General features: G+C 38.0%; 1 protein-coding gene across 1 annotated transcript; it reads right to left on the bottom strand.

The window, feature by feature from the left end:
* Nucleotides 12,902-13,489, bottom strand: LOC107633251. Its single transcript, XM_021117323.1, has one exon. It carries the CDS (start codon nucleotides 13,487-13,489, stop codon nucleotides 12,902-12,904), a length of 588 nt encoding a protein of 195 aa, XP_020972982.1.

Raw genomic sequence — 14,172 nt, 5'->3', positions numbered from 1 at the left:
AAATTTAATTTTTTAATTTATTTGATTAATAATTAATTTATTGACTAAGTATTTACTAATTACGCGAGGTTTACAAGGCGGTGGAGGGGCACCATCTAGCTGGCTTCCGTAAGAGGATTCCGGTGCCGTAGTGTCCGTCGCTGGAGGCGGCATCGTTGAGACAGTGGACTGCTGAGAGGATGGAGGCAGCATCATTTCCGTAGATGTAGGGATGTAGTTGGGGTTAGGCACCATCATGAATGACTATTCCGATGCACCAATAATCTGTGACGTCATAGGGGTAGTCAGGAGAGAATCCAAAATTTCCAAGAGTACTGGTAGAAACCCTCCCTCTACCATGACCACGACCACGACTATGACCACTAGGTTGATCCACAACACCTCTACCTATTGTCATGTCTGCAAAGAGCATATCAATTAAAATTGAAACTAAACAAGTTCAGTACCCTAAATTCAGGATTTTAGAAAACCCTAAGCTCGAAATAAGTTCAGTACCCTAAGTTCAAAACTAAATAAGGAATAGAAATTAGAATATATTCTAATTAAAATTGAAACTAAACAAGTTCAGTACCTTAAGTTCAGAATTTTGAATAAGTTCAGTACCCTAAGTTCAAAACTAAATAAGGAACAGAAATCAAAACATGTTCTACTTAAAATTGAAACAAACCAAGTTCAGTACCCTAAGTTCAGAATTTTAGAAAACTCTAAGTTCAAAACAAGTTTAGTACCCTAAGTTCAAAACTAAATAAGGAGCAGAAACTAGGACATGTTCTAGTTAAAATTGAAACTAGACAAGTTTAATACCCTAAGTTTAGAATTTTAGAAAACTTTAAGTTCAAAACAAGTTCAGTACCCTAAGTTCAGAACTAAATAAGCAACACAAATTACAATATGTTCTAATTAAAATTGAAACTTAACAAGCACAGTACCCTAAATTCATAACTTTAGAAAACGCTAAGATCAAACAAGTTTACTACCCTAAGTTAAGAACTAAATAAGGAACAGAAATCATAACTTGTTCTAATTAAAATTGAAACTAAAGAAGTTCAGTACCCGAAGTTTAGAATTTTAGAAAATCCTAAGTTCAAAACAAGTTCAGTATCCTAAGTCGAGAACTAAATAAGGAACAGAAATAAGAACATGTTCTAATCAAAATTGATACTAAACAAGTTTAGTACCCTAATTTCATAATTTTAGAAAACCTTAAGTTTAAAATAAGTTCAGTACCCTAAGTTTAGAACTAAATAATCAACAATAATCAAAAGTATCAAAATAGCAGATAAACCTTATAAATTGTATAAAAAAAAATTAGATTTTCAGAAAACCCTAAGTTCAGAAGCATTAACTGAATAAGAGCACCAGAATTGAGAAGAAGAAGTAGCGTAGATGGCAGTAGCGTAGGTGACGGCAGCAGCGGTAGCAGATCATTCAGAATCCAGCAGCTACAACGGTGACGGCGAAAACAAAGAGGAGTGAATCCCGGAGAGGAGGGGCTACAAATTTACGCCAATATACCGTCATATTTTTTCGACAGTTACGTATTGCGGGTCGCCAAAACAAAGCGTTTCACCAAGTGGGTTTACCGTCGGATTTTTTCGCCAATAAATTCAACGATAAAAGACACGCCAATTTTTTTTTGTTTTTCCTCCAATTATTACCACCGAATTTACCAGCGGAATAGTATATCTGTCGAAAATACTTTGACATGATGAATTTGACACCTAACTTGTCCGTAAATCTGACGGTAAAGCTGTGGCTACTCTGTTACGCTAAATCCAATGTACTCAGTATTTTTCTTGTAGTTTTTATTCCTCGAATAAAGAATCAAGGATTTAAAAAGGCATTTACTCTTTCCTTACTATAAATCTCCCCTACAAATGCAACCTAATTTTGTCGCTACTTTACTTATTAATGACCTAAAAGAAAAAGTATAGGGGACCAACACCTAAACCAGCCAATTTAAACAACTCCATATAATAATTATTAATTTTAAATTTAAAAAAATTCGAATAATTAGCATTAAAACAATTTTGAATAATTAGGATTAGGTAAAGTAACGCCCCATAATCACAGTCCATAATCACGCCCTAATACACCACTATTTTATGATATATTTTGGACTGAATTGAGTGGGTTTTGTCAGCTACTCTCACACTTATTCATGTAAATTGCATGTTTTTGAGTTTTCTTCCCAATTTTGTGCTATGATTGAAAACATGCCTCCTAGGCCTTAAAATTGCTAATTTTTAATTCTCCTTTATTACCATTCGATGCCCTGATGTGTTTGCTAAGTGTTTTCAGGTTTATAGGACATGAATGGCTTAAAGAATGAAGATGAAGCATGTTAAAGTGGAAGGAATACAAGAACTTAAAGACTTGAGAAGTGAGGAGCGACACGCACGCATGGCTAACGCGTGCGCGTGACCAGTAGCGTCTTTCAGTGATGCGTATGCATGACTGACGCGTACGCATGACCAGCGCAGAAGTTCAGACGACGCGTACGCATGGCTGACGCGTACGCGTGACAGAGCGTCACGTGCTGCACTTAACAGAACTCGCTGGGGGCAATTTCTGGGCTGATTTGGACCCAGTTTCAAGCTTGAAAATGCAGACTAAATGTTAGGATGGAGCTGAGACTGAACACACTTCACTTTTTACTTTACTTTTTGATTAGTTTTGAATTCTAGTAAGAGAAACACCCACTTTTCTCTAGGGTTTTTGATATTCTTAGTTTGCTTGGATCTTGAAAGAGCTGCTGCAACCTTCAATTGGAGTCATTGTCCTTATAGTTTTCTTCTCTAATACGTCTATTACTCTCTTCCAATTGATTGCTTTGAATTCATGTTTGGATCTTGTTACTTTTGAATTTTATTAAGGCATTGAATTATTTTTATGGTCATTTTTATTTCTTGGTTGATCATTGTTAATTGTTGTTAGTGTTAATTTTGATTTAATTAATTTTTCATAATTATCTTGTCTTCTATTTACACCCACCATGTGTTTGTGAAAATGGCATTCATGTTAATAGAGTAAATCTCCCAAACTTAGGTGGGGGTTGAGTAATTGGAACCCCTTGAGTTGTTATACCCAAGTATTAATCTGTAATTGAAAATTGCTGGCTAGCTCAATTCTCACCAACTCTAGTCCTCCCCCGTGAAGTGACTAGGACTTGTGAGCTAGAGTTAGTGAAGACCACTTGACTTCCCTTCAGTTGTTGGAGGATAACTAAGTAGGAGCAATGAACCTTTATTATTACACTTGGAAAAGATAACAAGGATAGAAAGTCCAATTCTCTCTCCTGTCTAAGGCCTTTTATTTTGATTAATTATCCACTCTTGCTAGTTATCCATTGCTTTAATTTCTAGCTATTTAATTTTTTGTTCTCAATTTCAAAAAAATATTCAGAAAAATTCTAACCAATAATTTGCATCTTGTGTTAACTCTTAGGGAAACGACCCCGGATTCTACTTCCGGTTATTTATTATTAATTGTGACACATTCTAAATTGATAGTGGAAATTTCGTCGGTTGAGGTTATGCTTGCAACACTGTTTTATAAAATACTTTTTAGAAATTCTTAACCGGCATTTCTCCACCCATCAATTTTTGGCGCCATTGCCGGGGCTCTTTTTGTTCCCGTCTTCGCCGGTGTCATTTTAGAAGCCTTATTTTTTCCTTTCTTAATGGACATCCTGAAAAAAGGAAGAAAAAGTAGGAATATTAAACTTGGAGAACTAAACACCGGAAGTAAGAAAGTGCAAGTGATAATGAATGCCAAAGAAAAAGAAAGTGTCTTATATACATGGTAGCTACAACATGCAAGAAAGACATCAATTAAAATCATGAGGGCATGGCACTAACAATAGATGCAAGAGGGATAAAGGCATGCAAGTAACAAGCATGAGAAGAATAGCTCAAGCATCAATATCAACAATGATAAGCACATGTAAAACAAGCACAGAATAATGAGCATTTTTATGATGAAAATTAGTGAATACCAAGCTCAATGCACATGTATTGCAAGTGTTGTGAAAAAGAAGCATTAGGGTGCAAGAATAAGATAGAAAACCATTAGAGCTTTTTCATAAAACTTGGTGTGCATATTAAAAACAAGAAGTAATGTAATCAATCCAAGTGTATAAAAGACCCAAAATAGAATGCCAATTGTCAAAGCACACCTCAAATAATCCACCAAATGAAATTCCAAAACCAAAACAAAAATGCAAGAAGAGAAAAGAATTAAAAATAAATTACAATTAACAAAATTAATATGCAATTAAAAATAATTAAAATATTTAAATGCAAGAAACAAAAAAAGAATTAAAGAGTAGAAGATAGTAAGAAAAGAAACATTGAAAAGAAGATGAAAAGCGGGGATTAAATGGGAGTAAGAATGAGATAAGAGGGGTGGAAAGAGAAAAAGAAAAGGAAAGGAAAGTGGGGCTGCCGGAGGTGGTGGTCTCCGCTGGTGGTCCGATGGTAGTGGTGGAAGGGGAAAGAAAGAAGGAAGAATTAAGAAGAAAGAAAAAAGAAAGAAGAATTAGGATTAGTAAAAAAAAAAGAGGAATTAAAGAAGGACGGGTTTGAGTGGCGTGCTGATTTAATTGTTTCGGCCCTGTGACACGTGCGCGTCATCCACGCGTATGCGTGGAAGGCCCAAAGTGAGAGTGTCGCGTAAGCGTCGGTCACGTGTATGCATGATAAATTTTTGTGCTAGAGGCACGAAACCAGCAGCAGTCCATCACAAGTCTCTGGTTTTTGTACCGGAGGTGCCAGCATTGAGTTACGACGCGTGCGCGTCATCCATGCCTACGCGTGGATGACCAGAAAGCACGGTGACATGTAAGCATCAGTCACGCATACGTATGACTACTCGTCGTGCCAGACGCACAATTCTAGCATAGTACTAGTGATGGTATTTTTGTGGAAAAACGAACTTCCAAAACACTCAAAACTCATCGGCAAGTGTACCGGGTCGCATCAAGTAGTAAAACTCACTTAGAGTGAGGTCGATCCCACAGGGATTGATGGATCAAGCAACTTTAGTGGGTGATTAGTTTAGTCAAGTTAACATTGAGTGAATTGTGTGATAATTGGTGGAGCAGAAAGTAAATAACAAGAGAATTTAAAGTGCAGGAAGTAAATGGGCAGAAAACTTGAAGAACAAGAAAGTAAAATAGCCGAAACTTAAAGTGCAAGAAAAATAAATTGCATGAAAAGTAAAGGGGAGTGGGTGCTGGAAATTAAAGAAAGCAATAGATCAAGCAACTGGAAATTTAAATTACCGAAAGAATAAAGGAAATTGGATGCTGGGAATTAAAACAGAATTCAAATTGTGAAGTGCAGTGAATTAAAGAACGCTCAGATGCTGAAATTCAGAAACAGATCAATTCAATATCAAAACAGAAATGTAGAAGTGCAAGAGAATTAAAAGCAGCAAAAAAACTTAGATCAATTCTCAAATCCTTAAGAGGAATCAACAATTTCAATGAAATAACAAAAACAGAAGAGTAGCCAAGAGCTCAGCTCAATTGCAAAATAAAATTTAAGATCTCAGGGAATCAAAGAGACTAGAAAACAAGTCTAGATCTCAAGCCCTTCCTTGATTCAACAGCAGACAGATTGAAGAAATGAAGATGAAAGCAGTAAGAGAACTTTGATTCAAATTGCAATTCACTGAAATTATACAGCAAGGCAAACAAAGGGAAATCTCAGAGGGAGAATGAAACAGAACTCCTTCAATTCTCTACCCAAGATTTAAAAATAAAGAAAAGAAAACTAAAGAGAGAGAGCTCTCTAATGCTAATGCTCCCTAGTGGAGCCAACCCCTATACTCTCTAATGGGACTCACCTCCTTAGTGAAATGAAACTAATGCCTTTATATAGGCTTTTACAAAATAAAAATGAAAAATGAAAACAATATTTACAAAAACGAAATTCCTAATCTAACTTCTCTGTGTGCCTTTGAGTCATGTGGGCTTTGTTTGCTTTGGAGTGGAATTGGGTTGAAGATGGATCCGGATGGTTGCTCTTGGACTTGGGAAGAAATCCGTTTGAAATTTGGACTATTGGTGCTTCACGTTTGAGTCAACGTTTGAGGCAAATGTTGACTCAAACGTCTTCGTGAAGGATTTATGTAGAACGGCCATTTTGCTGTCATTGGCGTTTGAGTCCAAGTTTGAGGCCCAACTTGGACGCAAACGTTGACACTTGTTGCACATCAAGTCTTGGGATGCTACTTTGTCCGCTTGTCAACATTGCCAATTTCATACCCACTATAGACTATTATATATGGTTGGAAAGCTCTGAATGTCAGCTTTCTAACCCAATTAGAATCACCTCAATTGGACATCTACAACTCAAGTTATGCTCCTTTGAAGAGGACAGGGTCGCTGGCTTTGGTGTGCAACGTTTGAGGCGATGTTTGCCTCAATCGTGGTCGAAAATGCCAGATTCTAGAGGCTCAAACGCATTGTCCACCCCAAACTATTATGTATTGTTGGAAACCCTTGAATGTCTACTTTCCAATGCCATTGGGAGCGCATAGTTTGGAGCTTCATTGCTCGAGTTATACTCCATCGAAGGTGCAGAGGTCAATTGGCCTCACTGCAGGTTGACACCATGTTCGTTTATGCTCATTTTGGGGCAGTTTTCTCCCTCAATTTTAGTGTCCACCATTCAGTGCCATATATGCTTGGAAAGCTCTCGATTCCTACTTTCCATTGCTTTTTGAATCACCTCATTTGGAGCTCTGTAGCTCAAGTTATTCTTGTTGGAAGTATACCCCCTTCAGGCTGTGAGGAGCAACGTTTGACCTCGAGTTTGAGGTAAATGTTGGCGCAAACTTGGCATGCATCCAAGGTGAAATTGTGCTCTTCCTCACGTTTGAGTCCAAGTTTGAGGCAAACTTGAGCTCAAACGTGAGTTCCTTTCTTTGCTTTTTGCCATTCCCTTTTCTTCAACCTTCTTCCAAACCTCTTTCCACCTATCATCAATCAACAATTGCATCAAAGCTGTGCTATAATCATGAGAGTTCTTCTTTTTCTTGAAATTCAAGTGATTATGGTACAAAAACTCATGAAAATGCATCAATTTATCCATGGTTGATTGAATCTAAGGAAAACATGAAATTCTACCCAAATGGCTTACTTATGGCTCAAGAAAGTGCATAAAACCTATTAAAAAAACAAAGAAAAAGCATAGAAAAACATGACATGATGACATGTCATCACAACACCAAACTTAAACCTTGCTTGTCCCCAAGCAAGAAAAGAATCATGCAATAGAGATTGACAATCCAAGGTAAGAAGAATAGCAACTCAATGTTCATGGTAAGCTAGTTTTCTAAGCATGCTACAATCACAAAAGAAATGTAAATGATTGATGCTTCTATCTAGCTCAATTTATGAAATCTTTTTCTTATATTTTTTTTTCTTGAAACAAGCTTTTGATTTTCTTATTAGCTTTTCCTTTTGGGTGCTTTGCCCCATGAGTTGATAACAAAGCTACGACTTCTAAATGCTTTGTTTTCAAGTATTACCACTTGATACATAAGCACCACAAGCATTTGAATTAGAGGTCTTCATTAAGCTCATTTGTTTCTTTTCTTTACTCTCTAATCATTGATGCTCAGAACCTTGAGCTTTGAGGGAGTGCTTTTGCACTTGAGCCTAGCCTTGACTTCTAAGTGTTTTGTTTTCAAGCATTTGGCTTGATACATAAACACCACAAGTACTTAACAATATAATTGTCATTGGTACTCAGAGCCTTCAGCTTTCTCATTCTTTCCCATTTTCTTTTCTTGCTTTATTTTGCATTTGCTTCTTCAAGGTTTTCATGATTTTAAAAGATTTCACAAAACGTGCTAGATGAAAACTTCAATTAAATAAAATCTAATGCAATTAAGCAACAATCAAACATACTAGCTTTCCAATACTTTTATGCACATGCTAAATTCTTCTTTAATGCCTTGTTTTTTTATGATCATGATGCTTGATTGCTTTTGAACTCACAAAACTCAAGTTGGTAGTCATAATGCCACAGCACCACGTTGCAATTTAGAAATCAAACTATGCCTTTTCATACACACATGCATACAGAGAAGGTAAAGACAATCATGCAGTTTATAGTGCTTGAAACAAATGAGAGGAAAAGGAACTTTACAACCTTGTAGTTCATCTTCTCTATTGTTGTCATTTTCCTCCCATTCTCCTCCTTCCCATACCAACTCAGAATGCTTGCTCATCCTCAAGCAACTATTAGAACCGTGGCTATGGGGCTAAGATGGATTATGAATGTCTTACACAATGAAATGTTAGTAACACATGTGTTTCAAGCAAGCAAAATTAAAGATATGAGGGCACAAAAAAACAGAGACATTATTTTTGCAAATGTAAGTTGGTGTGCATGATACATTGCATAAAAGTACAAGTGGCACACCAAACTTAGTGTGACACTTTCTCTTGGAATTGATGCAAGCATCCAGTAAAGATTGGAAGCAAATTTTTGTTGCATAGCAACACCAAACTTAGAATGCAACCATATGTTAATTTATTGAAATTTAAACTAAACAGACAAAGAAAATGAACTAGACAAAGAAATAAAATGTTACCCAAGGTTGGGTTGCCTCCCAACAAGCGCTCTTTTAGTGTCCTTAGCTTGACATATCATTATTCACTTTCTTCCTCTTCTTCCAATTTGTTAAGAGGAACGACCTCAATGGAGGAGAAGATTCAGCTACTGTCCCTTGTCTTGGCCTTTCCTCAGCAAGCTTCCTTTTGTAAATAGCTTGATTGAGCTTGCTTGCTGGATTAGGGACAGAATTGGTGCTCTTGCTAGTTGCCTTCACTTCTTTGAATTCAAGACTTGGTTGCTGTGTGATTATTGGAGTCTTCTTTTCATCAAGAGCCTCTTGTATTGGTGGTTCCCTGAGCCTTTCCTCTTTCTTCTTTACTTCACTTGAGTGTGAATTCTCTTGAGTATCTTCCTCCATTTTTTCTTCATGATTTTCCATTAATTCCTTTGGGAGGGAATCTTTATGTTTCATTGTCACCTCAAGTAGCTTTTGTGATTGTAAAATCCTTGGCTCATGTCCCTCATCCTTTATTGCAATTTCACTTGCAATAGGGACCTTTTGTTCTTGTTTTTCCACTACCTCACTCACAAATTGGTCTTCATCTTCACTGTTTGATAGTTTTAAGTTCCCCCTTATTTGCTCTAAGGGCCCATTCATCTTCTTGAAGATGATTTCTTTCCAGGATTGGGATTGTGTGTATCTTTCCACGAGTTTCTTGTGTATTTTAATGGCTTGGCATTGGCTTTCTAAGGGTTCTTTGGACCATTGAAGGTAATCCTCATCTGCTGGTTCAAGAGATGAAGGTTGAGAGAAATTTTGGTGACATGGATGTGTTGTGGTGAAGTTGTGTTGAGGGGTGTGGAATGAGTTGTGTGATTGATAGGATGACTTGTATAGATTTTGGAGGAAACTTTGTGTTGAGGCATAATCAAGTGATGAAGAACTTTCAAATGAGAAATTGGGATGTGAGGGTGGATGCTCTTTCATTCCTTGGTGATACTCCCAGCCACCATTAGAATAATGACTTGAATCATTTTGTGGTGGTGGGAAGTATCCCATATGATTCTCTTACTCATCTTGTGTCTTTGAAGCAAATCTCCATGAATTGGAGTGCTCAGAATGTGTATTCTCTTGGTGATATTTCCAGCCACCATTAGAGATTGGTGACGATGGGTAATATCCCACAAAATTTGTTTGATCATAAGATGAGTTGAACTCCATTTGAATTTTGAAAAACACAACACCAAGGAAAATTGAAATTACTCATATCAGAGATGAGAATTTCTTAGTGAGGCAAAAACTCAAACACCTTGGTTTCAACCTAAAACAGAAAACAAAAATAAAGAAAATGCTTGATCTAGACTTCTCACCCACTTAATCATTGTTGATCTAAATCAATCCCCGGCAACGGCGCCAAAAACTTGATGGTTGGAAAACGATCCAACACAAAACTCACCGGCAAGTATACCGGGTCGCATCAAGTAGTAAAACTCACTTAGAGTGAGGTCGATCCCACAGGGATTGATGGATCAAGCAACTTTAGTGGGTGATTAGTTTAGTCAAGCTAACATTGAGTGAATTGTGTGATAATTGGTGGAGCAGAAAGTAAATAACAAGAGAATTTAAAGTGCAGGAAGTAAATGGACAGAAAACTTGAAGAACAAGAAAGTAAAATAGCCGAAACTTAAAGTGCAAGAAAAGTAAATTGCATGAAAAGTAAAGGGGAGTGGGTGCTGGAAATTAAAGAAAGCAATAGATCAAGCAACTGGAAATTTAAATTACTGGAAGAATAAAGGAAATTGGATTCTAGGAATTAAAACAGAATTGAAATTGTGAAGTGCAGTGAATTAAAGAACGCTCAGATGCTGAAATTCAGAAATAGATCAATTCAATATCAAAACAGAAATGTAGAAGTGCAAGAGAATTAAAAGCAGCAAAAAAACTTAGATAAATTCTCAAATCCTTAAGAGGAATCAACAATTTCAATGAAATAACAAAAACAGAAGAGTAGCCAAGAGTTCAGCTCAATTGCAAAATAAAATTTAAGATCTCAGGGAATCAAAGAGACTAGAAAACAAGTCTAGATCTCAAGCCCTTCCTTGATTCAACAGCAGACAGATTGAAGAAGAAATGAAGATGAAAGCAGTAAGAGAACTTTGATTCAAATTGCAATTCACTGAAATTATGCAACAAGGCAAACAAAGGGAAATCTCAGAGGGAGAATGAAACAGAACTCCTTCAATTCTCCACCCAAGATTCAAAAACAAAGAAAAGAAAACTAAAGAGAGAGAGCTCTCTAATGCTAATGCTCCCTAGTGGAGCCAACCCCTATACTTTCTAATGGGACTCGCCTCCTTAGTGAAATGAAACTAATGCCTTTATATAGGCTTTTACAAAATGAAAATGAAAAATGAAAACAATATTTACAAAAATAAAATTCCTAATCTAACTTCTCTGTGTGCCTTTGAGTCATGTGGGCTTTGTTTGCTTTGGAGTGGAATTGGGTTGAAGATGGATCCGGATGGTTGCTCTTGGACTTGGGAAGAAATCCGTTTGCAATTTGGACTGTTGGTGCTTCACGTTTGAGTCAACGTTTGAGGCAAACGTTGACTTAAACGTCTTCGTGAAGGAGTTATGTAGAACGGCCATTTTGCTGTCATTGGCGTTTGAGTCCAAGTTTGAGGCCCAACTTGGACGCAAACGTTGACACTTGTTGCACATCAAGTCTTGGGATGCTACTTTGTCCGCTTGTCAACGTTGCCAATTTCATACCCACTATAGACTATTATATATGGTTGGAAATCTCTGAATGTCAGATTTCTAACCCAATTGAAATCTCCTCAATTGGACATCTATAACTCAAGTTATGCTCCTTTGAAGAGGACAGGGTCGCTGGCTTTGGTGTGCAACGTTTGAGGCGACGTTTGCCTCAAACGTGGTCGAAAACGCCAGATTCTGGAGGCTCAAACGCATTGTCCACCCCATACTATTATATATTGTTGGAAAGCTCCGAATGTCTACTTTCCAATGCCATTGGGAGCGTATAGTTTGGAGCTTCACAGCTCGAGTTATACACCATCGAAGGTGCAGAGGTCAGTTGGCCTCACTGCAGGTTGACACCATGTTCGTTTATGCATATTTCGGGGCAGTTTTCTCCCTTAATTTTAGTGTCCACCATGCAGTGCCATATATTCTTGGAAAGCTCTCGATTCCTAATTTCCATTGCTTTTTGAATCACCTCATTTGGAGCTCTGTAGCTCAAGTTATTCTTGTTGGAAGTATACCCCCTTCAGGCTGTGAGGAGCAACGTTTGACCTCGAGTTTGAGGCAAATGTTGGCGCAAACTTGGCATGCATCCAGGGTGAATTTGTGCTCTTCCTCACGTTTGAGTCCAAGTTTGAGGCAAACTTGAGCTCAAATGTGAGTTCCTTTCTTTGCTTTTTGCCATTCCCTTTTCTTCAACCTTCTTCCAAACCTCTTTCCACCTATCATCAATCAACAATTGCATCAAAGCTGTGCTATAATCATGAGAGTTCTTCTTCTTCTTGAAATTCAAGTGATTATGGTACAAAAACTCATGAAAATACATCAATTTATCCATGGTTGATTGAATCTAAGGAAAACATGAAATTCTACCCAAATGGCTTACTTATGGCTCAAGAAAGTGCATAAAACCTATTAAAAAAATAAAGAAAAAGCATAGAAAAACATGACATGATGACATGTCATCAATTAGCACAACTCTCTTGTGTTTGTACCATAGTGTGCCTCATTGACATACGACGCATGCGCGTCGCTCACGTACACGCGTGAAAGGATGAAATGCTGAGTGACGCGTACGCGTCAGCGAGGCGTAAGCGTGGGGTGGGTTGTGCGCCTGGCACCATACCCGCACAGTTCTAGTGTAACTCTCTGGTTTTTGTACTAGAGAGCGCCAGCATCCTTATAACACGTGCGCGTCGATGATGCTTACGCGTGAGCTGCTTTTTTTTATATAAAATAACTCAGAACAAAGGGAAACGTGCTTATGTGAAAAGTAACACAGACACCCAATCAAACAAATATAAGAAAATAAATAAAATAGAACTATAAAAAAGGAAGATCATACCATGGTGGGTTGCCTCCCACCTAGCACTTTTCTTTAACGTCCTTAAATTGGACAGTCCATAGGCTCAGTCCTCTTCCCTTGTTGGATCCTTCAAGAGGAAGATCTCCAGCTCCCTGTTGTTCTTCACTTTCATACCATGATAAAGCTTTAAACGGTGGCCATTGAATTTAAAGAAGGTAGGGGATTGAGGGGTGACTTAGGTGGACAACTCCATACGGTTCAACCTTCTCCACCATGTAAGGTCCATCCCATCGTAACTCCATACGGTTTAACCTTCTCCACCATGTAAGGTCTATCCCATCGTGACCTCAGTTTGCCCGGCATTAATCTCAACCTTGAGTTGTAGAGAAGGACTTGATCCCCAACTCTAAACTCTCTTCTCTTAATGTTCTTATCGTGCACTGCCTTCAACTTTTCTTTGTAGAGCCTTGAGTTTTCATACGCCTCTAGGCGAAGGCACTCCAATTCCTCTAGTTGTAATTTTCTTTCAATTCTGGCTCCTTCCAATCCTGAGTTGCATTCCTTCACAGCCCAATAAGCTTTGTGTTTCACCTCTACCGGAAGGTGACAAGCCTTTCCGTAGACTAGGCGGAATAGACTCATGCCAATGGGTGTCTTGTAAGCTGTCCGATAAGCCCATAGCGCATCTCCAAGCCTGGAGCTCCAGTCCCTTCTATGAGGTTTAACAATCTTCTTGAGTATGTGCATGATCTCTCTATTAGACACATCGGCTTGGCCATTTGTTTGGGGATGGTAAGCCATCGCCACCTTGTGAATGATGCCATGTTTCTTCATCAAACCTGTCATTCTCCTGTTACAAAAATGAGAGCCTTGATCACTCACGATTACTCGTGGTGATCCAAAGCGACAAATAATATTATTCCTAATAAAAGAGACAACCACGTTAGCATCATCAGTACGGGTAGCAATTGCTTCCACCCTCTTAGAAACATAATCAACAGCTAACAGAATATATAAGAAACCATTCGAATTTGGAAATGGACCCATGAAGTCAATACCCCAAACATAAAAAATTTCACAAAACAACATGAGTTGTTGACGCATCTCATCTGGTGCATGAATTATGAATAACACGTTTCACAACTCGTACCACTAACCAGCAAGTGCACTGGGTCGTCCAAGTAATACCTTACGTGAATAAGGGTCGATCCCACGGAAATTGTTGGTTTGACTCAAGCTATGGTTATCTTGCAATTCTCAGTCAAGATATTAATTGGTGGTTATCAATTGACTTGCAAATGGACAAGGGAGCATAAATTAAAAGTTACTTGTTATGCAGTAATAGAGAATATGTTGGAGTTTAGGAGATGCTTTGTCTTCTGAAATTCTGCTTTCCTCTGTTTCTGATTCACGCATGCACGTCCTCCTATGGAAAGCTGTATGTTGGTGGATCACCGTTGTCAATGGCTACCATCCATCCTTCTAGTGAAAAGGGTCCAAGTACGCTGTCACCATACGGCTAATCATCA

This window comes from Arachis ipaensis, chromosome B03, assembly GCF_000816755.2.
Source record: "Arachis ipaensis cultivar K30076 chromosome B03, Araip1.1, whole genome shotgun sequence".
In the NCBI taxonomy this organism is placed as follows: Eukaryota; Viridiplantae; Streptophyta; class Magnoliopsida; order Fabales; family Fabaceae; genus Arachis; species Arachis ipaensis.
The sequence above is the reverse complement of the archived record's forward strand: the minus strand, read 5'-3'. Positions and strand labels throughout refer to the sequence as shown.